The 26716-nt window shown below is 40.1% G+C and overlaps 1 protein-coding gene across 12 annotated transcripts in view; it reads left to right on the forward strand.

The window, feature by feature from the left end:
• GPHN (gephyrin) overlaps positions 1–26716 on the forward strand; it is a 403230-nt gene that overhangs the window by 153576 nt on the left and 222938 nt on the right. For 8 of the 12 annotated variants that reach the window (XM_048483968.1, XM_048483969.1, XM_048483972.1 and 5 more), the window contains one exon: positions 4959–5051. In XM_048483968.1, coding sequence (XP_048339925.1) covers positions 4959–5051 — 93 coding nt within the window. Of the gene's footprint in view, positions 1–4958; positions 5052–26465; positions 26505–26716 lie in introns of all 12 variants that reach the window. The other 4 variants (XM_048483966.1, XM_048483967.1, XM_048483970.1 and 1 more) reach the window with 1 other exon arrangement.

The following is a 26716-nucleotide window of genomic DNA, read 5'->3' on the forward strand; positions in this document are numbered from 1 at the left end:
CTAATACTAAATTTATAACTGTTGAGGGTTGCATAAATTGCAACCTCTCATTGAAGCTAATGGAAGGTACAATATGTAAATGGTAAAAGGTCTGGAGTCCATGTCCTACAAAAAGAGGCTTAGGGACCTGGGGCTGTTTAGTCTGGAGAAGCGTAGATTAAGGGAGGAGATGATAGTTATGTTTAAATATTTGAAGGTATGCCATGTCAAAGAGGGAGCAAGCTTGTTTTCTGCTGCCTCAGAGACTAGGACACGGAGTAATGGATTCAAGATGCAGGAAAAGAAATTCCACCTAAACATTAGGAAGAACTTCCTGACTATTGTCGAAGGCTTTCACGGCCGGAATCACTTGGGTGCTGTGTGGTTTCCAGGCTGTATGGCCGTGTTCTAGCAGCATTCTCTCCTGACGTTTTGGGGGGGGGGGGGGTGGGGGGGGGGGGGGGTGGGGGGGTGGGGGGGTGGGGTGTTGGGGGGGTGGGGGCTGGGGGGCGGGTGGGGGTGGGGCCTGGTGGGGGTGGGGGGGGTGGGGGCTGGAGGGCGGTGGGGGGGTGGGGGGGGGGGGGGGTGGGGGGGGGGGGGGGGTGGGGGGGGGGGGGGTGGGGGGGGGGGGGGGTGGGGGGGGGGGGGGGGGGGGGGGGGGGGGGGTGGGGGGGGGGGGGGGTGTTGGGGAGAGGGGGGGTGGGGGAGGGGGGGGGGGTGGAGGGGGGGGCGCGGTGGGGCGGGGGGGGGGGGGGGTGGGGGGGGGGGGGGGGGGGGGGGGGGGGGGGGGGGGGGGCGGGGGGGGTGGGGGGGGGGGGGGGTGGGGGGGGGGGGGGGTGGGGGGAGGGGGGGGTCTGGCATCTGAAGATCCTCTGAAGATGCCAGCCACAGATGCAGGCAAAACGTCAGGAGAGAATGCTGCTAGAACACGGCCATACAGCCCAGAAAACCACACAGCACCCAAACTTCCTGACTGTCAGAGCTGTTCAACAGTGGAATTCACTGCCTCGGAGAGTTGTAGAGTCTACTTTGGAGGTTTTTAAACAGAGGCTGGATGAACATATGTCGGGAGTGCTTTGATTGTGGGTTCCTGATTGCGTGCAGGAGCTTGGACTTGATGACTCCTTCATCCTGGAAAATGATGACTAGTGGTGTGCCACAGGGTTCTTCCCTGGGCCCAGTGCTATTCAATATTTTTATCAACGACTTGGATAATGGAATAGAGGGCATGCTAATCAAATCTGCAGATGACACCAAATTAGGGGGGGGGTAGCTAATACCCCAGAGGACTGAGTCAGACCTGGACAGATTAGAGAGCTGGACCAAAACTAACAAAATGAATTTCAAGAGAGATAAATGTAAGATACTAAGCTTAGGCAGAAAAATGAAATGCACAGATATAGGATGGATGACACCTGACTTGACAACACTACATGCGAAAGGGATCTGGGAGTCTTAGTAGACCACAAACTGAACATGAGTCAGCAGTGTGATGTGGCTGCCAAGAAAGCCAATGCAATTCTGGGATGCATCAATAAGAGTATAGTGTCTAGATTGAGGGAAGTAATTGTAGCACTCTACTCTGCATTGGTCAGACCTCACCTAGAATACTGTGTTCAGTTCTGGGCACCACTTTTTAAGAAGGATATTGACAAGCTGGAAAGTGTCCAGAGGAGGGCAAGCAAAATGGTAAAAAGTCTGGAATCCATGCCCTATGAAGAGAGACTTAGGGAGCTGAGAATGTTTAGTCTGGAGAAGTGAAGGTTAAAGGGGTGGCATGATAGCTATGTTTAAATATTTGAAAGTATGTCAAAGAGGGAGCAAGCTTGGTGTCAGCAAAAACATTCCAGTATTCACCAAAAAAGTGAAGAGACAGTGGAAAACTCAACTGACAGTCAGAAATGAAAGCTATGGAACAAAACATCAAGCGAGGAATATTCCAAGGTGATTCGCTATTGCCCTTACTGTTTATCATCACCATGATCCCACTAACAGTGATGTTAAAGAAAACGAAGTTTCAAATGGCCAGAGACTTACTAAAAAATCCCACATTTGTGTACATGGATGATTTGAAGCTCTACCGGAAATCAGACACAGAAATCCAATCACTAGTGAACAGAGTCCGAATATTCAGCACAGACATTCCAATGGCATTTGGCCTGGATAAGTGTGCCACTGTAGTGACCAAGGTGGGCAAGATCTCTCAGAGTGATGGCATAGAAATGCCTCATGATCAACTAATCCAGTGCAACCAAAAGGAAACCTTTAAATGCCTGGGCATTTTGCAGCTGGATAACATCAAGCATGGGCAAGTGAAGATTGCAGTCAGCAGAGAATACACCCAGAAGGTCAGGAAAATTTTGAAATCCAAATTAAATGGCAGAAATACCATCAAGGCCATCAACACCTGGGCTGTACACATCATCAGGAACACTTCGGGAATCATAAACTGGACATAGGCTGATTTGGATGCATTGGATATAAAAACTTGGAAGCTTATGACAATGCACTATGCCTTGCACCCATGTAGTAATACTGATAGACTATACCTTCCCTGGAGATCTGGTAGAAGAAGCTTTCTGGAAGTAAAGCAAACAGTGGAGGAGGAGAAATATGTATTGGGCATTTATGTGAATGAAAGTCAAGAACAGACATTGATTGAAGTGAAGAACAAACATTTATTGAAAGCCCAGTGAACCAAACAGGAGTACTGGAAAAAAAGAGATTAAAATGAGAATTGAAAACTGGCACAACAAAGCACTGCATGGCCAATTTCTTGAGAAGATTGAGGACAAGGTGGACAATGAAAAGACCTGGCTGTGGTTAACAACTGGAACCCTGAAAAAGGAAATTGAATCACTGATTTTAGCCACTCAAGAGCAGACGTTTAGGACAAACTTGATCAAGGCCAGAATTGAAAAATCCTCAGATAATGCAAAGTGCACATTGTGCAAGGAAGCCAATGAAACTGTCATTCATATACTCAGCTGCTGCAAAAAGATCACCCAGACTGAGTACAAACAGAGGCACAACTCAGTGACCAAGATGATCCACTGGAATTTATGCAAGAATTACAGCTTAAAACTGGTGGGAACATTGTCCTAAGAAAGTCATGGAAAATGAGAAGGTCAAGATGTTGAGGGACTTTTGAATCCAAAAAAAGTATTGGCACATAATACACCAGATCGAGAAAAAGAAAGTGACCATCATCGACATAGCAGTACCTGGTGATAGCAGGATCACTGAAAAAGAACATGAGAAGATCACTAAATACCATGATTTGAAAATCGAGATACAGCGACTTTGGCACAAACCAGCTGAGGTCATCCCAGTTGTAATCAGTACCCTGAGCACTATTCCGAAAACACTGGGGTGGCATTTGAAACATCTTCAAATCAACAAAATCAACATCTGTCAAATTTAAAAGGCAGCCCTGCTGGGATCTGCATGAATACTTCGCTGATGCTTTACAATGTCCTAGGCCTTTGGGAGAGGCTTGAATAGTAATGAAAGGCCAACAACCTACTAAAGAACTGGCAGCTATGATATTAAACAAAATAGACAAGGAATATATGGGAGGGGCAGTAAAATTTTTAGTCACCTGATCTTGGAGTGGAATGATCCAGTAAACAGAATTGAGTGACCCACACTTAACCCTGGGAGAACAGCAGTGTGGAACCGTATCCCAGACAAAGAGTTGTCCAGAGATACTGAACACTGTCTATTGGGAGAGTGGGCTTCTTATAGGGAAGAACGGAGTGATCCTTAATCTCCCTAGATGAAGAGATTTCCTGCCTTTCCTGGGAAGGACAACAGACGAACATCAACCTGAATGGTTGGGTTGTTGGTCAAATGATTAGAGATATCAGCCTGACGTTCCAGGCTTGGGAGTGTCTTCAACGGGGAAGTTTACTGATGAAATTACAGCTATGAAACAATGACAATACAAAATAAGGTGGTCATTGAAGATATTAGTCAGAGGAAGAAACATTAGTACAACATTGGGCAGGGAAGCACATTAACGCATCTTGATTGTCTTCACCAGGCAGTATGATACAGGCTGGAGAAGGGATCTCTCTTTGTGTTGACTTAAACCAGTCAGGAAGGGAGTGAGAGAGCACTGTGCAAGTTGTTTTGGAGGTAGACAGATAAGTCCAAATAACATTTTTCTACTTTCAGTTCAGAGACTTTTATTAGGCATATACAATATAGGGACAAAAAGAAAAAAGGAAAGAGTAAATCCAATAGAGAACAGTGAAAATAGTGTGAACAGATGCCAAGCGAACCTAGTTCAAGGTGTGCAACAAAAATTTGGCTACGATTTCATTATTTGGCTATGATTTCCATTATTTCCATTATTCTGTTATTTTCCTTGTAGGTACATTGAGCCAATACTGGAAACAGGCTCCCCCATTTTGGCACTGCACTGCTAGATACCTTAAGGGTTGGCTGAGGTGGTAGAGATCCCATGGAAAACAGGATCCCTTTCGTCCACCATAGGTTGGTCTGGTAACAGGTGAATCACTGGCACTTCAGCTGCATTGGTGCCCAGGCATCGCAGTGCCATGTGGCTTCCCAACACCAGCATAAGTGCCCCTTACACCAGCATAAGTGGCAGTTACACAGAAGATACACCGCTTCTTCAGCGCCCCCCCTCCCCAGATTGCCGTTAAATATTAGCAGTGTATCGAACCAGTACTCTGTTCTTTAGAATTTATCAGGTGTATGTGCTATGTTGTAAGAAGTGTCAGCACAGGTTTTACTAAGGTAATCCCCACTTTCTGAGAATGTATTTATTAAAGTGGACATAGTTGTCCATTTGAACTGTGTTGTGTAAAAAAAGACGGCAAATAAGAAAGGAACACAACTGTTGATCAAATTTAATTACTCCTTTTGTAACAAATATTTGGTAAGAGCCAACAGACCTGCAATTTCAATGTGCAATGAACAGAGGAAGACTGACAATATTTGTTTTTCAGGAGACGCTGATAGACTGGTGTGATGAAAAGGAACTTAACTTGATTTTAACAACTGGAGGAACAGGTTTCGCACCAAGGGATGTCACACCAGAGGTGAGATAGTTTGTCTTTAAAACCTTTCTCAAATATCAGTAATACCCCTCTATAGGTAAATCTTCTGAAGGTATCATGCCCTTCTGATATAATATAGTTTCATTCTGCTACTAAAGCAAGCCAAAAATGCCTACACTGAAAAGTTATGAAGGTAGCAGCTGATTTTATTGTTCTGCTAGAACGCTACTTTCATTGTGTGCATTGGGCAACATATGATACATTGGGGCACAGAAATTCCTCCATGTTCTGAACCTCAGGGAATGAGTTAAAACTCTCTGTGGAGATTGAGTAGTTCCCATGGAAGGTCACATTCCTTGCCAATCCAATCCAAGAGGTGCCCTGATTCAAACAAGTAGAACAATATCATTCCAATTTTGTCCTTCTGTCTTTGTGTAGGTTTTTTTCTTTCTTGATTAAACAATTGTTTAGTATTCAAACAATTGTTTTCTTGACTCTAGTAAAGTTGGGTCCCCTTTATAGGTGCAGCCAGCAGTGTGGGACCTGCTTCTGCATGATGCAGTTTTATATTTCAGAGGCAAATGTATGAATAACATGACTGCATAATGGGGCAAACTGCATAACTGTCTCCTGCTACTGAAATCCTGCCAAAGGGGAAAGAACCAATAATGTGAGAGAGAGGTGATCAACTCAACTATATGGTATTAGTATGAACCCTGAATGCATGAAATTGTACCAGCAGAAGAGGCTCATACTGTTGGCTGTACCTGTGAAAGGTGTTTTGGAGAACGTCCACTCTGTTTTAAACCATCCCATCTCTGGGAAAGACTAGAACTTTCATTTTGATTTCTATCATAACCTGGCTGGCAGAAAGAGTGCATCAGATAGGCTAATTCACATGGGTATCATTTTGTACAGTGTTTGGAGAGTATCACTCAGCATTTTCCTGAATTAAAGTATGACTTGCATGTCGCTCTTTGCATGTTACCTTAGTATTTACTCATGGTATGCATCTGCACTCTATACTATGATGTTTTATTAATCTTCAAAAACATTTTTAAAAAGATTAAAGCCTTTTCCACAGCTGAGATTGAAATCTGTTCCTCAAAGCCTTTTCCTCAGCTGAGATTGAAATCTGTTCCTCAAAGGTATACATCATGTGAGTTCCTGTGCAATTATTAATGGGTAAACATTTTTTTAAAAATCACTACATAGAACATAAATATTTGAATGTCAGGCTCTCTGGATAGTTCACCAATTGGCTTTTTAAAGCATTAATATTGTATTTTAATGTGATGATTATAGAGCCAATAATATCACATGTTCCTGTAACACCAATGCCAAATCCAGATTTATTTATTTAATTTACACCCTGCCTTTCTCACCAGTGGAGATCCAAAGCAGTTTATGGTGTTCTCTATTTTATCTTCAAAACAATCCTGTGGGGTAGATTAGGCAGATTTTATGTGACTAGCCCAAGGTTATCCAACAAGCTTTCAGGCAGAGTGGGGATTAATACCCTAGCCCAGTGGTTCTCAAGCTTCCTAATGCCACGACCCTTTAATACAGTCCCTCATGTTGTGGTGACCCCCAACCATAAAATTGGTGTATGTAAAATATAAAAAGGCTGTTTTCCCGATGGTCTTAGGTGACCCCTGTGAAAGGGTCATTTGACCCCCAAAGGGGTTGAGAACCACTGCCCTAGCCTGACGCTCTGATGATTACACAATGTTAGCTTGTATATGATTGTTTTTCTATTCTCCTAAAAAGTTTAAATATGAAAATTGTAGACGATTGGGGAGGAGGAGTACACATTCAGTACTGACTGCAAGTTAACTCCAGTGGTGTAACTAGGCAAACTGGAGCCCTGGGCAAAACCTGAGTTGGATGCCCCCCAGGTGTGTGCCCGGTGCAATGTGCACCCCCTGGCCCCCTTGTAGCTACGCCCAGTGGCGTATCTAGGCAAACTAAAGCTTGGCACCCCGCATGGGCAGCCACCCTCCCCCACTGTGACCAAGCAATTATTTTTTATACCAGGTCATTTCAAAGTCACCATCACATTAGAACATGCCCCAGCTCACAAATCTGAACACAGCAATAGGCCATGCCACACAGCAGAAATAATTTTTGAAAACATTTTCAAAATGTTTTATTACTTTATGAAAACATTTTATGGTGTTGTATCCAGTCCCCCCAATTGGGGGAAACAGCATCACTTTCAATGTTATTTAAACTGGGAACCCCAAATTCTCCCTTTAAGGTGGATTTAAAAGGAGAATCTGGGCTCCATAGTTTAAACAAGTGATGCTGGAATCCACACCCAAACAGCATCATTTTCAATGGTGTTTAAACTAGGGAGCCCAGATTCTCCTTTTAAATCCACCTTAAAGAGAGAATTTGGGGTTCCCACTTTAAACAACATTGAAAGTGATGTTATTTTGGGGTTGATTCTCCCCCACCCTTAAACAGCATCACTTTCAATGTTTACACTGGGGACCTCAGATTCTCCCTTTCAATCCATGCCAAGGGGGGATTTAATAGGAAAATCTGGGGAAATTTGGGAGTGCCTGCTGTAAGGGGTGCAATTGTTAAGCTAGCAGCACCAAACTTTCAGGGTATCTTTAGGAGACTCTCCTAATGATACCACCCAGGTTTTGTGAAGTTTGGTTCAGGGGGTCCAAAGTTATGGACCCTCAAAAGTGTAGCCCCCATCTTCTGTTAGCTCCCATTGGAAACAATGGGTGATAGGGCACCCCTTTTGCGAGTCCATAGATTTGGAACCCGTGGACCAAACTTCACAAAACCTGACTAGTATCAGTAAGAGACTCTCCTGATGATACCTCCCAGGTTTGGTGAAGTTTGGTTCAGGGGGTCCAAAGCTATGGACCCTCAAAAGGTGTAGCCTCATCTCCTATTAGCTCCCATTGGAAACAATGGGGCACCCCCTTTGGGAGTCCATAACTTTGGACTCCCTGAACCAAACCTCACCAAACCTGGATGATAGCATCAGGAGAGTATCCAGAAACATCCCTGAGATTTTGGTGCTGAAAATACAAAAAATCCCACAAACGAACCTGCAGTGGCCCACTTTGCCCAATGGGAGGAACGCCTCTGGTTAGCTCTGTTAGCAGACAACAAGATTTGTAGAAAAAAGCTAGAGTTTGTTGTTGTTTAGGTGTCTTTCCCTTAATTTCTCTATATGTTGAACCATTCTGTTGTTTGATCTGTTGTTCGATCTGTAAAATCCAAGTAGCTTTCAAGTATAGATTTCCTTTATATTCTTTCTCATTCTCATTCATTCCACCATCTATTGGTACTGCTCATTTCCCCATCAAGCTAATTTTTTTAAGGCAACATATTTTTTTGTATCAACCTTATAGATTTCTGCTGTGTAGGCATAGTCAAATACTTTTTTAAAATGGTGGTGGTTAGGATTCTGCAGAAAACCTATGAAGTATTGAGCAGAGATCTGCTTCTGGTCCATACTAGTCTCTTTTTTAATTAATTAATTAATTTATTTATTTAATTTCTAGACCACCCTCAGGATGGTGAACAATAATAGTAAACAATAAAATCACAGTTTAAAAAGCAATATACTTGATCCCAGTCCTTTAAAAATAAACAATAATGAACAGTGTTGGTTTTCAAATATTTAAACATATTTCAAGTTATTTTTGTTCAGACTAGTTTTCAATACATGTCTGGACAAACCAATTCCAATTTTCAACCTGTATTTGGCCTATAATCTAACATCAGTTATGAAAAAGGAGACAGAAAATATATGTTTCAGACTGATTAGACATGAAGTCTAATGAATTGAATTGAAATTAGAAGCCACAGTGGTCTTCTAACATTTCAGTCTTATTCAATATTACTTCAGTCTAAACTTGTTCAAATAATATTCCATAGGAATGTGTTGTGAGTGCTTAGTGTGTAATTTTAAAGCCCCCAAATGCATAAATGTAAAACTATAATATTCTATGTAATCTTATTCTTTCTGCAGTTTTGTGGCTTTGCCTTCTTTTATTTTTTATTGTTGTACTTCATTCCTGTCATGAATATTTTCTACACTCAAGAATGATTGTTTTGCCTTTTGAATGTCATGTTGCTGTATTCTCAGTCTCCCATTACTCCCAAGTTTTTAACTTGTACTTACCATCATATGCTGTTTGATAAAATAAAAATATAGCCTTCGTGACAAAAGATAATGGTAAAAATATATGGCCTGTATCACACCATTTCTCTCAGCAAAGTTTGAAGCCATGTTCCACTTTAAGTAGCCTTTCTCCAACAAAAGTGGCTCTTTCTTCTGAAGAGCAATAAGTTGAAGGAAAGGCTGTCAACAACATCTTGAAGGAGGAATTTTTGAAACAACGAATAAACAAAGAACAAGAGCATGCTGATCCTGTATTCTTTGTAAGCAGTTGACTGCATTACCTGTGCCTTTCATTTTTGTCCTGCTCTGTTTTCAAGGCACTCGAAGGGTGATATATATATAAATCTGTCTGCCCCATCCATACTTGATCCTAACCCCAGCACTGTCAAGTAGTTTAAGTTGAGAAATATTGATGGATCTAGGGTTGTTCAATGACATTTATAGGTGCAGAAGGATTTAAATAAATAAATAAATTGGATCTCCTTGATCTTAGTCTGTAGCTACAATGAATTTCCTAACTAAACTATCAAATGATTCTGAGAAAAAGAAGCAGTTTGTGACCATGGAACAATGCAAGACAGTTCCATAGGTAGTAGTCCCTCTTAACATGTGTTAGTTACCTGTTCCCTAAAAGGGGATCTTTGAAGAGCCAACCTGCTAACTCTAAATCTGTGGCCTGTGCTGGATGCCAGGGCCTTGACAGCTTGCCCAATTATCATGCAAAACAGTAAACTTCAGGAAGCCCAGCCCTATTATCAACTATCGACATGTTATTTTTTTCTTCTCAGAAAGATGAATGGTATTATTGTGATAAAGTTTTGGGTAACAGTGAATGCTGCTGTGGTAAATAGTGATTTTTTTTCCCCACAGATATGTACCACTTTCAATGTTGTGATTTTTCAACTTTATATCACTAACCCCATATCCTTATTCCATATTCAAGGACTGAACAAGTCTGGGTCTTGACACTTGAGCACCGCAGGAATGCCATTCAACTCCTGTAGGTCATTGTTGTCGACCTGGATAACAGTGTAGAACAATGCACTTCCAATCCACTTTCACAATTGTTTGCAAGTGGATTTTGCTGTTCCGCACAGTAAAATTCAGCTGCAAAGTGGATTGAAAGTGGATTGAAAATGCATTATTCTGCAAGAGCAAAAGGGGCCCAGGAGGGTCACTTGAAAAATGTTTTTTTGTTTATACCCCATCCTTTTCCCCACTGGGTCCAACAGCTGCTTGCATGGTTCTCCTCTCCATTTTAATTCTCACAACAATGCTATAAAGGTAGGTTAGACTGAGAGTGTGATTAGCTGAAGGTTGTCCACCTGTGGATTATGAGAAAATTCACTTGCTTTGAGGCTCAGTATTCACATGCTCATTAGCAAGGAATTGTACTTACAAAAAGATAAAATAACTGAATATACAGGCTACCACTAGCCACAGTGCTTTCTCCCTCGTCCCATACTGGGAACAAATTTCTCTCCTGCTTAAGGATGGAAACAGTGTGTTTGATTCGATTAGAATACCCTGAGGATATATGGAGATCAAATTTTTATTCTATGGTGAGTTTCATAGATTCTCACATTGCAAGATCTGTCCCTGCTAATTCCCCAAGCTAAAACAAGACAGACCTCACTAATTTGGGTAACACTATAACACTCTTGAACTGTCACTGTGGGGACCCTGCTCCCACACAGCCCTTGTGCTGAAAGATCCTCCCTCCTTGGGGGGTATACTGCCAATGTTCCGCCAGGCATTTGGCCAGCCGGGATAACATCTCACTTTTGTGGAAAAACTGGCCTCCTGTGGGGGGGTAGGAATGGGGAAGGGGAAACAATTTTAATCGCCATCTCAACTTTGAATTTTATAATTTGTATATGTTTTTAACTGGGATTGGGGGTGAATTGGATTTTAATTGTTATATGTATGATGACACCGCCCTGAGCCCTTCGGGGAAGGGCGGTATAGAAATTTAATAAAATAAAAATAAATAAAATAAATAATGAGGCTCATGTTACTGCTTTTTTGCCTTTCCCAGTCCCCCTATCCCTGAGATTCCCTGGGCACACTGTGCTGCCCCCTGGGTATTAGCCTGGGAGTCCTGCCATGTGGCCACCCTGCCAGGCTGCCCCATTGTTGTCAGCCCTGGGAACATGGCGGCCATCAATGGCATGTCTTCTCACCTTAGGGGGTGCCAGCAAACCTGTCCAGTAGCTATGGGGATACTGTCATCTGGGTGCAAAGGGCCAGAACTCTGCAAAGGCAATCCTGACAGATGGCTTGTCCCTATCTTGTGGGGATTTTGTTTTCCATGCAGGCCATGGTGTCATATAACAGTCCAGTGCCCAGTGGGTTCCTGCATTCTGCTGTTTGTATACTTTTTAGACAACAGTGTGTCCACCAAATGAGCCCAACTCACATCCTAAGTCCACACCTCTACTGGTTGTTGAGAAGCATCCTAGCCTTACTTGCTGGAGGGTGTTTGCAGAATGAGGGATGATTTGAGGGCATTGAGATGTGCCTATTGGCTACTCCTGCAGGGGCTGGACTTCCTTCTGATTTCTCACAATCAGTTGGCATTGGTTGATTTCCAGAGGCACTTGGGCCCTGGAGGCATGACTTCACTAATATAGGTGTGTGTTTTGCACACACTGTATTCATCTCTACAAACTGTGTCACCATTTTAGCAAGTTTATGTCTGCCTGAATAGGCATTCCCAGGCCCAGAGGGCTCAGGGAATTGATTGATGTCAGCCCCTCAGCTGGGTTTGCCCCATTTCGTGCTGGTGGAGGAAATTGTACCAATGCTGCTCCACCATCCCTGCACTACCAGTGCACATGGCATTTACACCAGAGGAGTGGTTATGGCACCTCCACAGAACTCTCAGCCCCACGATGGATTGGGCTGTTAAGAAACCATTGTACTGCTAATTTTTTGCAGCTTTATTGTCATAAGTTCAATTTTTCAGTAGAATAATTGCATTGTTTTGTTCTTTTTGCTCTAAGTTTCACTTTCTTTTTCTATATGCTTATTATTATTCTTCAAATGGGTTCTAATGCAGTTTTCTATGCAACAGTGAAGGAAACATAACTTTTCCTGTTCTCTTTGTTTTATATGAAATATAACAAGTCAAAATGTTTTTGAAGTAGTAAAAGAATGTTTGACATGGCTAACGAGAGCCACAATAATGTGCTTGCTGGAAATGTGATTTTCAGCCTTTATAGCATCAAAAAGATTTGGCAACTTATTTTCCAAGGAATTCCAGTCTGCCTTAGAACCACTATATGCTGCAGAACAAACTGAGAAATGTTCTGGGCTGCACTCTCTGTTCACCCAGGCCTCTGGCCAGACATATTGGATATTATTGTGCATGAAATGATCTAGAACGCATATCAGTTGGTAGTGGCAGGAAAACTCTTTTCTAGGGAAGTTTGTCATTATTGAACTTCTCATTGAGGATATGCTTCTGAGGAGCTACAGTCACTATGCTAGATCAATAGATTGCATATGAGGTCTACTGTGAAGTTGTTCTTGAGGCCTTAGACAACTCACTGTTGCAAAAGGTACACAGACCCAGTTTGCCGTAAGAAATGTCATTTTGTGATGAGCCACTGGGCTAGAATTCAATTTTTCTTTGCTAATGTAGATTATACAAGAAGCCCTATGGTAGGTTGCAGTACTGCAATCAAAGCTGTCCTCACAGGGAATCACAACCTGAGTTCAATCCCAACAAAAATCGGTTTCAGTTAGCTGGCTCAAGGTTGACTCAGCCTTCCATCCTTCCAAGGTAGGTAAAATGAGTACCCAGCTTGCTAGGTGTAAATTGTAGACAAATTCCCAAGGAACTATCAACTAAGATGCCCAAATCCCTTTCCTGGTCTGTGACTGATAGCACTGACCCCTGTAGCGTGTATGTGAAGTTTGGATTTTTTGCCCCTATGTGCATCACTTTACATTTTGCTACATTGAACTGCATTTGCCATTTCTGAGCCCACTCACCTAATTTATCAAGGTCCGCTTGGAGCTCTTCGCAATCCTTTGCGGTTCTCACCACACTACATAATTTGGTATCATCTGCAAACTTGGCCACCACGCTACCCACCCCTACTTCCAGGTCATTTATGAATAGGTTAAAGAGCACTGGTCCCAAAACGGATCCTTGGGGGACACCACCCCTACATCTCTCCATTGTGAGAATTTCCCATTTACACCCATCTTTGCTTCCTGTTTCTCAACCAGTTTTTAATCCATAGGAGGACTTCCCCTCTTATTCCTTCATTGCATGAAGTTTTCTCAATAGTCTCTGGTGAGGGAACTTTGTCAAAAGTCTTTTGGAAATCCAAGTAGACAATGTCCACTGGTTCCTCCGTATCCACATGCCTGTTTACACCCTCAAAGAACTCTAGTAAGTTTGTAAGACAGGATTTGCCTCTGCAAAAGCCATGCTGACTCTCTGCTCTGACAGGTCTTGCTTTTCTACATGTTTTATAATTTTATCTTTAATGATAGATTCTACTAATTTACCAGGAACAGATGTCAAACTGACTGGCCTGTAATTTCCTGGGTTCCCCCTAGATCCTTTCTTAAAGATTGGTGTGAAACATCTTTGGCCATCTCTCTTCAGTCCTCTCAGGGGATGGAACCCTGATTTCAGGGATAAGTTGCCATATTAAAAGTGAGGAAGGATCAAGCGATTTCATGCTTGAGCTCTTTAAGAACTCTTGGATTAATGCAATCTGGGCCAGGGGATTTGGTAGCATTTAGTTTATCAATGGCTGCCAGAACTTCTTCCTTGTCTACCACTATCTTCGCTAGTTCCTCAGATTCGCCTCCTAAGAAGCTTGGTTCAGGTGCAGGAATTGTCCTCACCTCCTCTTGGGTGAAGACAGATGCAAAGAATTCATTCAGCTTCTCTGCAATCTCCCTTATTTTTATTTTTTCTTATTTTTTAATATACCCGATAATATACCCGATAATTCTTATTTTTTAATATACCCGATAATTTGTCGAGAGAAGCAAAGTCAATCACCAATAAAGTCCAATCTTTTATCAGCAGGGGCATTTGTCTTTTTCAAGTTCTGTGCACTCAGCATTCTGGCTGCCGTAACTATATATAAAAGCAGAATTTTACATTTCTTCTCCATATTAATATCTACCATGTTTAACAGAAACAATTCTGGTTGTAATTTTAAGTTAGTACCTAAAATATTTGTTATAATTCTATATGTTTCCAGCCAAAAATCTCTAATTATTGTACAGTTCCATCACATATGATAGATGGATCCTCTTTTTTTTTTTGCACCTCCAGCATTGAGAAGAGGCTCCTTTATACATTAAGGCTAGCTTACTTGGACATAGGTACCATCTGTACATTATTTTGTAAAAATTCTCTTTTAGGTACAATAAGTGAACTTTAATTCTTTCCCAGCTTTTTCCCATGATTCTAGCTGTATTATTCTATTAAAGTCCTGAGCCCATCTTACCATGTAGATCTTAACTTGCTCTTATCCTAAGTCTTTTTGTAACATTTATATATTTTACTTACAGCTCCTTTTCTCCCATCCTTTAGTATTTTCCAAAGCTCTGCTTCTTCTAATTCAAATCCTCTTAAATTTTTCTGATAGTTGTTTGTAGATGAACCAATGGCATTGTTCGTTATTTATTGTGATTTAATTTCTATCTTTTAATTTAAAGTCTAATCCTATTTTAATTAATATATCACTATATCCCACTATATTATTTTTGTAATTCACTTTTAATATGACTTCTTTATATGGGGATACCCAACTGGGAGTTCTAAGCATATTTTCTTTTCTATAATTCTCCCAAATTTTCTATATAGATTTTCTAATGGTATGATCCATGAAATGTTTGATTTCTGTCCCTTCTGTATAACATGATGCCACCTATAAAATAGATCCCGTCTCTCTAAATTAAGCAATTTTGCATCTTCTAGTGTTAACCAATCTTTAAACCAGAACAGATCTGCAGCTTTGTGGTAAAGTTCTAAATTTGGGAGCCCTAAACCTCCTCTTTGGGTTTCATTGCACATTATTTGATATTTAATTCTTGCTTTATGTGTACCCCAGATAAACTTTGATACTAGAAATTGACTTTGCATTAGAGAGATAAAATATGTGCCAGGGTTTTTCCTTACAGAATGGAGAAGGCGGCATTTCCCTGCCCACATTTACAACAGCTGAAATAAAGGCCTTTCAGCAGGGGTTTGGTTAAATCTACAACAAAATTAATTTACTTGGGTAAATTTGCTCTGGAGTGGAAAGTAGAATGTCATTGTGAAGTACTATGCATGCAATTATTGTGAGGCTAAAACTCTATTTTGAGGTCTATGAAGGAAGAGCAATGTACAAATGCAACAAATGAATAAATGGTAATCCCTGAAGTTGTGCAAGATACTACTTGTGAAATGCCTTGAACTTTCTCTCTATATAAATTATAAGGATGGTGATCATTTATTAATTGTGCTGCTCCAATTTCAGACTTTAATGGCAGTTACGGAGTTTTATTTTGGTTTTGGTTTTGATTTGTATTCCTGGATAGATAAGGTGTTCTGATGGCTTCCTTAACTGATTTGCTAATATTCCTGATAATAAGTTATGATTCTTGTGTGGAGTTGTTGTAGCTGAAATAGCCTCCAATAGCTTTAGAAGACAGCAGTAAAATACCTGATCTACTATACTTGTGTTATGCAACAGTATAATTTGGAAATGGTAGAGGGATTTACCCTGACCTGGATAGGCTAAATTAGCACTCTCTTCAGATCTCAGAAGCTAAACAGGATCAGTCCTGACTAGTAATTTAGTGAGAGCCAACCAAGGAATGCCTACAAGGTTTCTGTATGCAACCCTACAAGATTGCTGTATGTCAGTTGTGACCTAATGGCACTTGCAGTCACACAAAGGGATTAGGGTATACCCCCCAAAATGGGGTATTTCAGAAAGCATTTCCTATAAAACAATGGCAACATGCTACAATATTTTTACCTTGTTCCTTGATGTATGATTCAGGCCCTTTCTACATGGACCAATTAAACTGAAATAACACTAGTAAAAAACCTGGATTGGGGGGAACTTTGCACAGATCCCGATCCTAATGCAGATCTGCTCTGCGTTCCCACCCACCCCCACCCCTGGGGTTTTCAAAGGTGCACGTCCCCACCAATACATTGCCTGTCCACGGGACAGCCAGCTATGCGAAGGGGCTGGGTCAAGGGGGGGGGTTCATGTAATCCGTCTTTCCCCTGCTTTTATTGGCCCATGTTGAAAGAGCCTCAGGAAAACATTTGAAGTTATTATTTTGAACAGTCTTACAGTGGTGAAGATGAACTTGATGCAAAACTGGTACTGCTGCCCATTAATAATTTTGTTACTTACCCAAGTAGAAAAGCTGCTTAGCTGCTGAATATTAAATTATTTTCAGCAGGCTCCCTATCTTGATTTTAAAAGAACAGTATAAGACAATCAGTACTATGTACATCATGGCAATAATATATATTTTGGGGGGAAATTACTTTCTTCCATATTTTTCATTGCTCATGTGAAAATATATTTTGTTTAACAGCTTCAGTTCTCTGACAAAAACAATCTTTCTACCTCAAAAGTGGCAAAGCTGCCCGAAGAAGTTAAATGCATAGAAAGATGTCTGTAGTCATGATTAAATAAAGGTAACAATATTAGAAAATAAGCCATTTTGGATCCAGTCATTTCGTGAGACTATTACTGTTAGTCAATGCAAGTTTGCATTAGCAGGGTTGGTTTTGCCATCAGAGCCAATGGCCTAGCGGCCATCCCTGTCCACCAGGGCAACCACGCCCCACCCTGTAGCACACATAGGATATGTGTGATCCACTGCCTGCCAGCTGACAACCCTTGCTCCATGTGGTGCAGGCAAGGACATTATTGATCTGACTACACATAGCACAATAAAGGAATGCCTGGTCTGATCCTGCCTCACCGTATATGGCATAAAAAAGGGAGAAAAAGGATAGTTGATTTTTATACTCCACTTTTCTCTACCTTTAAGTCTCAAAGCAGCTTACACTCAGCTTCACTTCCCCTCTCCACAAGAGACACCTTGTGAGGTCGGTGGGGCTGAGAGAATTCTGAGAGAGAACTGTGACCAGCCCGAAGTCACCCATCAGGCTTCATGTTGAAAACTGGGGAATCAAACCTGGTTCACCAGATCAGAGTCCACCGCTCTTAACCACTACACTACTACACCACACTGGACACCACTGCACCATGCTGAATATACCCATACCCACCTCACCTGATATGCCTGACCTCACCCCTGCAAAGAAGACACTGAGCAGTCTGGGTAGCTGTACTTTTCTACTGTACTTTTCTACTGTAGTTTTTACAATAGTTCTCGCTTCTCTTTTATCTCGTTATCTCTCTTATCCTCACAACAACCCTGTGTGGTAGATTAGACTGAGGCCGCTTTCCCACATGCAGAATAATGCACTTTCCATCCACTTTAAATGCACTTTGCAGCTGGGTTTTACTGTGCAGGATAGCAAAATCCACTTGCAAACAATTGTGAAAGTAGATTGGAAGTGCATTATTTTGCATGTGTGGAAGGGGATTGAGAGAGTGTGTGACTGGCAAAAGGTCACTCAGCAGGCTTCCATGTCACAGGAATTCAAACTTGGGTCTAAAAGATCCTTGTCTGACATGTTAACCACTATGCAATGTTTGATTTCCATGAATATTGACACTGAGAGGAGAGGGTAAATTTACAGACCAATCTTAATGGTTTGTACTAGAGGCCCTGTACCAATATAGTAGTGAACCTTGGACCAGGAACATTTCCAAGACTCAGTGCTGATGCGTCATCTACAATTAGAGGTGAATTGGCTGAGGGCAGAACATTTGGGGTGTGTTTATAAATATAAGATACTTTAATAAAGGTAACCTCAGATGACAGATAATAAATATGGAAGAAGAGATCATTTACCAAAATATCAGAAGTAAAGTTGAAATCTGGAAAGAAAATTAATCTTTCTAGTTATAAAGAAGGATGATACAAAAGAAGAAATAGTGTTGTAATCTACCTTAAATAAATAGAATTCTTAATGAAGAATGGGAAATGATTATTTTTGTTTTACTGTACAATAATACACCTGTGGAACTATTTAAGATGCTGGTGTCATAATTTTATTTCTTTAATTCTATGTTTTGTTTTTACCTTTCCTTGGTTCCACTACCTTTGCAAAACTGAACTGTAAATGTGTAAATAAGTTCTTCTCCCTCCAGTGATTTTTGAAATAGTATTTCATACACTTGAAAAGTTTGAGCTTTCTGCCATGGCTGTTGCTAATTTATTTTATTTTATTGGTCAGGAAGATTCCCATAGAAATTTGATTAACCTAACTTTGTAAGGGGGTGATTTTAATAAGTCCCTGGTACAACAACTTGTTTACGTGTCTTCACCATCAGAAGATCCACTGTGCTGGAGTAATTGTGCTTATAGGGTTGATTTCTGATATGCGAACTTGTATAAAGGTAAGTGTGGCAATTCTTCATATTATTTTTCTCAAAGAATATTTGGAAATGGATTATTTATTTTTCTCATTATAATTAGTATCTTTTAGAATTTGCCTTTGCAGATTGCCTTTAACCTAGTATGCACCTTTATAACTTGCAACCGAGCATAAAACTGTACACTACTCATGAACAGTGTTAAACTGTATGCTTGTTTTTCCAGTGTTGACAGCAAAGTCTGTCCAGTGTCAACAGGACTATCACACACAACTGGATCATATTATGAAACCTTGCCATAGTACCAAGCGCAGATAGATATAGAAGCATAGTACCAAGCATAGATAGATATATGTAATCTTATTCCATTTCACTTCGTATTTTTCAAGCTACCAATCTCATAATCCATAACAATAAGTCTATGACTTTGAGGAACTCACAAATTAAGGTTAATTACATAGACAATAAGCTCCTGTCCATCTGCGTATCATTAGATCATTGAAAATGTCCTTGCTGATTACTAAAGCCTGCTGAACCCCAAGCAACAGCCTTATAAGGGCAGAAAGGTTAGACTTTGGCATCAACAACACTCCTGGTTTGATATCTCATAACTCAAGACATCATACCATAACTCTGCAAAGGATTTGTAGGAACAGAATCACACTCTAGTAATTTTAATGGAACTTTTAATGGAAATTGCCTTTTGGTCAGCCCAATCCAGAGGAGGGGGCAAATCCTCCCCCCTGAGGTGGTTTGGGCCTATGCATGCAGATTTGCCTCTCTGTTTCACTTACCCAGTGGAGGGGCAAATCCACTGGCACCTGGGTGTTGCTGGGCCCTTGGACACCGGGTTGCAGCACCTGACTCTGTGTCAGCATGCCAACGTGGCAGGAGCATTCCCGGGGTGGAGCCAATCTTAGTCGGTTTCCACTGCCCAATTAGCTGCCTTGCATTGGTTTTGGAGATACACCGCATTTTCCATGGCGTATCTCCACTTTCCCCTATGGGGGATTCTGGCAGGCTTTTAGGGGTTTGGTTTTTTTTTGCTTTTGGGGCTTCCTGTGGGAAAGCCCTTTGAAGCACCCTGCTCACCATCCCAGTCTGGATTGGGCTATAATTGTCTTTCATTTTTGTGGGATACACCAATGTTGCATTCTCTATCTGAACATTTTTTTCAGGCTTAAATAAGAGGGCTCCACCATACCCATATCCATTCTCAATGTTTTGTGTCATTTAAGTGCCCCTCTGGCAGATAGGGCACTTCAGAATTTCAAGTTTGGCTTCTCATAGACCCACCAATTGACAACAATTAAAACAGGCATGGCATCAGGCTGTACCTTAAAGAAAGTTGTAGCTTTAATGGCAAAAAGGCATCATGACATCCACATTCATAGAAATTTAGGGCACAGTGTTTATGGAAGGTTTGGTTTTGGTGCAGCTATAAAGGATGGTCTACTGAGAACAGAATGACTGCACAAACTTTGGGAGTATCAAATATCACTCTGCAGTTAGGACATTGGCCTTATTGGCACGGGAATATATAAGGAATGTTTATCTTTGAATTTGTTGAGAAAGGCTGGAAATACAAGAAAAAGTCACAGAGACTAACCTCTTTTACCTAAGCAAGGTTAGTCTTAGCAATGATCTAATCTGATTGAGTCAGTTTGCTAAAGAAATCAATTTTGATATTTGAGCTGGAGTTTGAATCAAGACCCACCCTTTAAGAGAATTCTCGACAAATGACCTCAATCCTAAAATTCTCCTTGATATGTTATTATAATTGAGACAGCAACACTATACATGGTCCAGGAACTTCAATGCTGGTAAAAGATTGACAAAAGGAGAACTATGGGAGATGAGTTATCTTTTTCCCTAGCATAGAATACTTCAGGGTTTATAGATGCAAATGGCTCTGACCATAGTAAAAACAAAATGTTTACCATCTCATACCTTCCTAGAATGTCAAACCAAAAGGCTAAATAGTATTTTCTTCTTGAGGAAGGAAGATCAGGACTACCCACAGAGGAGAACAGACTTTCAAAAGGAAGATTTTAAATTCTGAGGACACACGAAAGAAGCATTCTTCATTTTGTTCATCTCTCTTGGATAGGCACAAACCATTAAGGACTAAATCTTTATCTAGAGAATCCATTTTGATCATGTGATTTGGGGCAATGGGGAAAAGTCTCAACTCTACAAAGATGATGATGGACTTTTCAAGTCCATCATTTTGGTCAGAAGAATTTTGCTATGAGGCAAAAGGTTCTTTTCCACTTACTTAGGAATTTGGAGGCAATAAGCATACAATTGATGAAGGACAATAGGAAATTTTATTGTAATCTCTCTAATTCACAGAAAAGAAATCAAGTGATAAAACAGAATATATGCTCACGCAATTTCTTTTAATTGGGAATCCCAAGAACAACAGCAGGCAGACTTCCTATAATTGGTCAATATGCATAGTGTTGCTCTGCAGACCAGCCTGATCCGAGGTTTGCTATTGTGTGGTTTCTAGGGACTTATATTCTGTTTTGGAAAACACAATTTTTCATCTATGTGTGTTTCCATGTTTTCCCCATAACTGACCTTGAATGGGAGTAATGCATCCCATGTTCAACTGATTAGAGTTGGCAGGTGATATTATAATTGAATTAGTTAGTCATACATGGCATTAAGGAATACCATAATTTTAAGGTTAATAATTTCTGGAGCCACATATCCTCTATATGGTAGATACGAGAGCTCTGGTTAGTAGAGATTCAGAAATTCCTTTTATTTTCTTGGTAAATTTTAAGCATTAGGATTTAACCTCTAAGATTTAGCTTCAGTTAATCCATAGCATTTAGGTTCATTTTCTATATATTGTAGCATATGTTTGTTTTCCTTGTATATTGACGTGACTTTATCTGAAATAATACTTATATACTGAAAGAAATATTTTCTGATTCTTTATTTTAATTTTCTGCTTTAAACTTCATCCAAACAATTGAGAGATTGGATGAAAGGAAAGAAACAAAATCTAGATATTATTTATATATAACACTGCCTTCCCATTATCAGTTTGTGTGTTTGAGAGTATGTGTGCTTTCAGTAATTTACTCAGTAATTCAGTAATTTACCATAGCTGAACCTTAATGCAGACAGACAACAAGAAACTAAGTTGTGAATATTTAGAAAGGTTTTTTTAAAATGATTTTCATAAAGATTGATGGATAAAACACTGAAGTGATAAAATAGGACTGGGCATTTATAGTACCTTACAACTTAATGTAAATATCTTTAATTTTAATATTAATAGCATTTTAGATCAAATGTTACATTTTAAACTCACTGAAAACTGACTTATGCACAGTAGAACAAAACTTTGTGGAAAGCAGGAATAATATACTTATTTCAGAACTTCATAAAAGATTGAGAAACATATTCTTGTAATGGTAATGTATACATATAGATGGAGCTGCCTTATATACAGTCGGACTGTTGGTCTATCAATGTCAGTATTGTCTACACTGGCAAACAGCCATTCTACAGGTCTCAGCTGGAGGCCCTTCCTGTCATTTACAATATGACGAATCTAACTAGAAATTTCAGGTACTGAATGTAGGACCTTCTGCATGCAAAGCTGCAATACCAATAAGCCATGGTGAAAACAATTCTCCCTCAGAATATGAAAATTCAAAGTCACCTATTCAAATGCAGATGAAAGAAGCTTAAGGAAGCACTTGAGCAATTCAAATCAACTGAATGAACACATTGTTGAAGATATTTTGTGAAGATATTTAGGATAAATTACTTTAAAAATTATCTGATAGTACATGGGGGAGAGATCTGCCATTAGACATCAGTTGTGAAAACCAAAAGTACAGATTTTATGAAATCCACAACTGAAGTCTATTTACCATAATCATAGATATTAACAGTGGATAGTAGATTTGAGACAGACAAAATGATTAAATCAGTGATTAAAATCTGCAGTTTGCAGATCAGTGATTAAAATCTGCAGTTTGCTGCTGGATGATCAGTGATTAAAATCAGTGATTAAAATCTGCAGTTTGCTGCTAGAGGATGCAGTGATGGGCACTGGCCTAGGCAGCTTTAAAAGGGGATTAGATTTATGGAAGATAGGTTTCTTGGTGGCTACTGGCCATAAATGAAATCTCCATATTCAGAGACAGTAAACCTCTGAATTCCAGTGCCAGGAGGCAACATCAGGGGAAGGCTTCAGCTTTTTAGTCCCTGGTCCCAGTCTGGTGGAACACTCTGCTTAGTGAGACCCTGGCCTTGTGGAACCTTATACAGTTTTGCAGGACCTGTAAGACAGTGTTGCTTCACTATGCATATGGTTGAGGCAACCATAATACCATCAGGCCTCCCCCCCTCACCCTTTACATTTTTCCATCTGCCTATTATTGAGTTTATTCCACCTCTTACAGGATTGTTGTATCTGCCATCTGGACAAAATAGCTGCAATTTATTGCAATTTATTTATTGGAATGTTTTAATTTTTAGATGATTTTATGTTTTATATACATGTTGTAAGTTTCCCAAAGCCAAAAAGGGGAGGGGCAGCATGAGAGAGTTCTGAGAGAACAATGACTAACTGAAGGTCACCCATCAGACTTATTGTGGAGGAGCGGGGAAAACAAACCCTGTTTACCAGATTAGAGTCCACCATTCATGTGAAGGTGGAATTCAAACCGCATTCTTCTGTTTAAAGTCTGCCACTTTTAGCCACTATGCTGCACTGGTAGAAGGAGTCTCCGTACACAACTCCATAACCTCCCTTTCTCTCCAGCCTCTAATCAATGAGACTGTGGGGGGAAGTATCACTAGAGAAAGGTGAGCGGGTGCAAAGAATCCAGCACAGTCTCTCCACCCTGCCCTCCCCAACATCAGCCCCTGACCCATCTCTCAGCCCCTCCCCCTTCTAACTCTGGCCTGGCACAGCTCCCTACCCCCCACTATGGCCTCCACCACTACCTTGTAAGTTCTTTGTGGTTCCTACTTGTTCAGTCTACTTTCAGTATGTTCTGTCTGCCTTTCATGTGAACTGATTAATGAAGCTTCCTACAAAAAGAAAGTAGAGATATTTAGTTAAGTTATATTAATGTGGAACAATATCTAGATTGCCTAATTACATATTTGCATGCGCCTTCTGTCATGAATCTCATCTGTGACATGTAGTTCCTTTAAACGTCAGGTTAGTTCAGCAGCTGTCTTAACATTGAAAAAAACATGTTTTCATATATCTATCATCTTTGAATATATTTCCCTAATTTGGTTTTACCCATATTCTGTCAGATCCAGATAAGTAAAACATTAAGTTTCAGCAGCTTTAGACCTTTTGTTCCTGAGGAGACCATTCACGTATCAGATGACTAAGAAACAAGTCATAGATGCTAAGGTCTCATCCACTGTGGAATGTGAAGGTTGTCTTGAAACTAAGGGAAGTTTTCAGTGTGGAATTGGGATTGGCTATATTCCAAATAGTCCAAAATTCTGCTGGTATAGAGCAAGGCTTTTGTGTGATCTAAAGCAGTTATTTGGAGTCAAGCAATATGTGTCAGTGTATTTGAGAAAGGTTTCAACTTATTTTCCTAACGTCAACCCACAGCCAAAGTCATTTCACTGAACAATATAGTTATTATATAATGACTTTGACTGTGGGTTGATGTTAGGAAAATGAGTTTTTTTCTTTATATGATTGTTGGTGACTTTCACTTGTGTAACCTCTGACATTGATTCCCTGCAGCCTCTTAGTTACCAGCTTCTTAATTCAGCACACAAAGTTTTATTAAGTAAAAAATGGACCCATATTACAGATACATCCTCTTTCCTAATTTCCAGTTTATGCATTCCTTTTTATCTTGCTTGTGTACATATGTCTCATTCTTGGGTTTGAGTTAAGTTTGCCTTCCAGACTCTACATAAGTCATTTTACAAGATATAATTTAAACTAGCTAATACACCTCTTGTGAAAGAAAATATTCAGAGAATTGATCTTTGCTTTAAATGTAAAATAAGATACATAAATTGAAATTGGAATATTAAGTATGTGATCTTAAAATGTGTACAGTTTTGTACAATAAATTATTCAGTTGTTTTGTGTTTCTCTTGAATATTTTCCGTGAGAGGTATACAACTTGACCATCCTTTGCTTGCTAAATTATGGTGAATTTCCCTCTTTTAGTGCAGATGGATTTCTGTATTGTACTAATCCAGACTGACTTTATGAAATTACACTAGAGTCACACATGTGGAAATTTCCTGTTTCACATTGGTGTGGGTGTGTATGTGTTTTCACATTACCTTCAAGGGAACACTTACCAGAAGTATGCTGATAAAATTATTTATATATCTCTTAATTATACTTTTTTGCTGATACATGTCTTATACAAATGGTTACATTACAAGCTATAAACTCTGCTTCGTTGTCATTTTCTTTCACTGCATGCTATATTTAGTTGTCAAATACTATCCTTGCATATCTGTGCATCTTGGTATAAACTTTATACCATTTCCCTTCTTTTCCATTTTTCTTAGCATAAATACCAACTAAAAATTGTCATGTCTGATATGACAGACAGACAGACAGACGAGAGCAAGCGTGATGCAGTGGACTCTCATCTGGAGAACTGGGTTTGATTGCCCACTCTTCCACATGAGTGGTGGACTCTTATCTGGTGAACCAGGTTTTTTCCCCACTCCTACATTCCTGCTGGGTGACCTTGAACTAGTCACAGTTCTTCAGAACTCTCAGCCCCACCTTTTTCAGAAAGTGTTTGTTGTAGGGAGAGGAAGGGAAAGGACTCAAGCCTCATTGAGTCTCCTTAAAGGAGGGAAAGGTGGAGTATATATCCAAACTCTTCTTCTTCTTCAGAGAGAGAGAGATGGATAGATAGATGGATGGATGAAATGATTTCATTGATTCAAAATTAACATAAATCAAAGTTTTGGAATAATACTTTTATTATGACAAGCCAAAATAGTACAGTACAATGTACAAACCTTAGAATCCTCCAGTTTGCACACTGTTATTTTAGTTGGTCTTAACAAAAGGTATTGAATAGCTTTTTTATTGTCAGGTAATAGATTAGTTTGTAGAATACAGAACAGTATTCACCCTTCAAGTTGTTACACAATGATTTAAAGAGCCTGTTTCTAATGATGTACTATTTAGTTTATCCATGTGTGTTGCTCTGTTTGGGCAACTGCTTGAAGGAGGAAAGGTACCTGTAATTAATTTTTGTAAGAAAGTGTTGTCCACATAACGTCTTACTTCAGCTTTTTAGTGCAAAATATGAGCAAAATTCTCCAAGGCATAAAATATTGTTTCAGATTTAGAGGACAGTATGAGTGCTCTTAGGATATCAAATCTTTCCCGTGCTTGACATTGTCTACAGGCAGCTTGTGTGTGTGTATACGTGTGCGTGCGTGCGTGCGCGCGCATCATTTCATTTTTCAAGGGGCACTTTGTGCTTAAACATAAAGCCTATTTTCATGGAGGATGTCATCATTATCTAGTATGTAGGCTGCATGTGGACAAACTCCTCGACAAAAATTAATTACAGGTAAGTGATATTTTTGTTTTGTAAATAGAGGGGGCAGATTGTGATATTAAAATGCTGTGGGATTTTCAAACCTTTCTCAAATCTCAGAAAATGTTTGCATCTGGGAATGGGCAAAGGTTCTGTCCAGTTCTTATTTTGCACTAAGCACGTCACCATCCCTAAATTGACCTGCTTTTCCTTGAACCTGGGAGTCAGAAATCCCTTTTTCTCTTCTGTTTTTCTGCTGCAGAAATTCCCAACATTCCCATTTTGTGGGCTCCAGAGAGGGGTAAGCAACATCTTCAATCCCAGCCAATCATTTCTAATCTAGTTCTTTGCTAGTATTTTGGTTTGTTTTATTTTGAAATCATTATTAGAAGCAATTTTAGATGCGTTCCCATTTATTTAATTTCCTTGTGGAGTCTCATTTTTAAAATTTTGTCTTAGGAGGGTCCCCAGACCTCCCTAGGCACTAGGACTCAGCTTCATTTCCATTTGTGT

This window comes from Sphaerodactylus townsendi, linkage group LG02, assembly GCF_021028975.2.
Source record: "Sphaerodactylus townsendi isolate TG3544 linkage group LG02, MPM_Stown_v2.3, whole genome shotgun sequence".
NCBI lineage: Eukaryota > Metazoa > Chordata > Lepidosauria > Squamata > Sphaerodactylidae > Sphaerodactylus > Sphaerodactylus townsendi.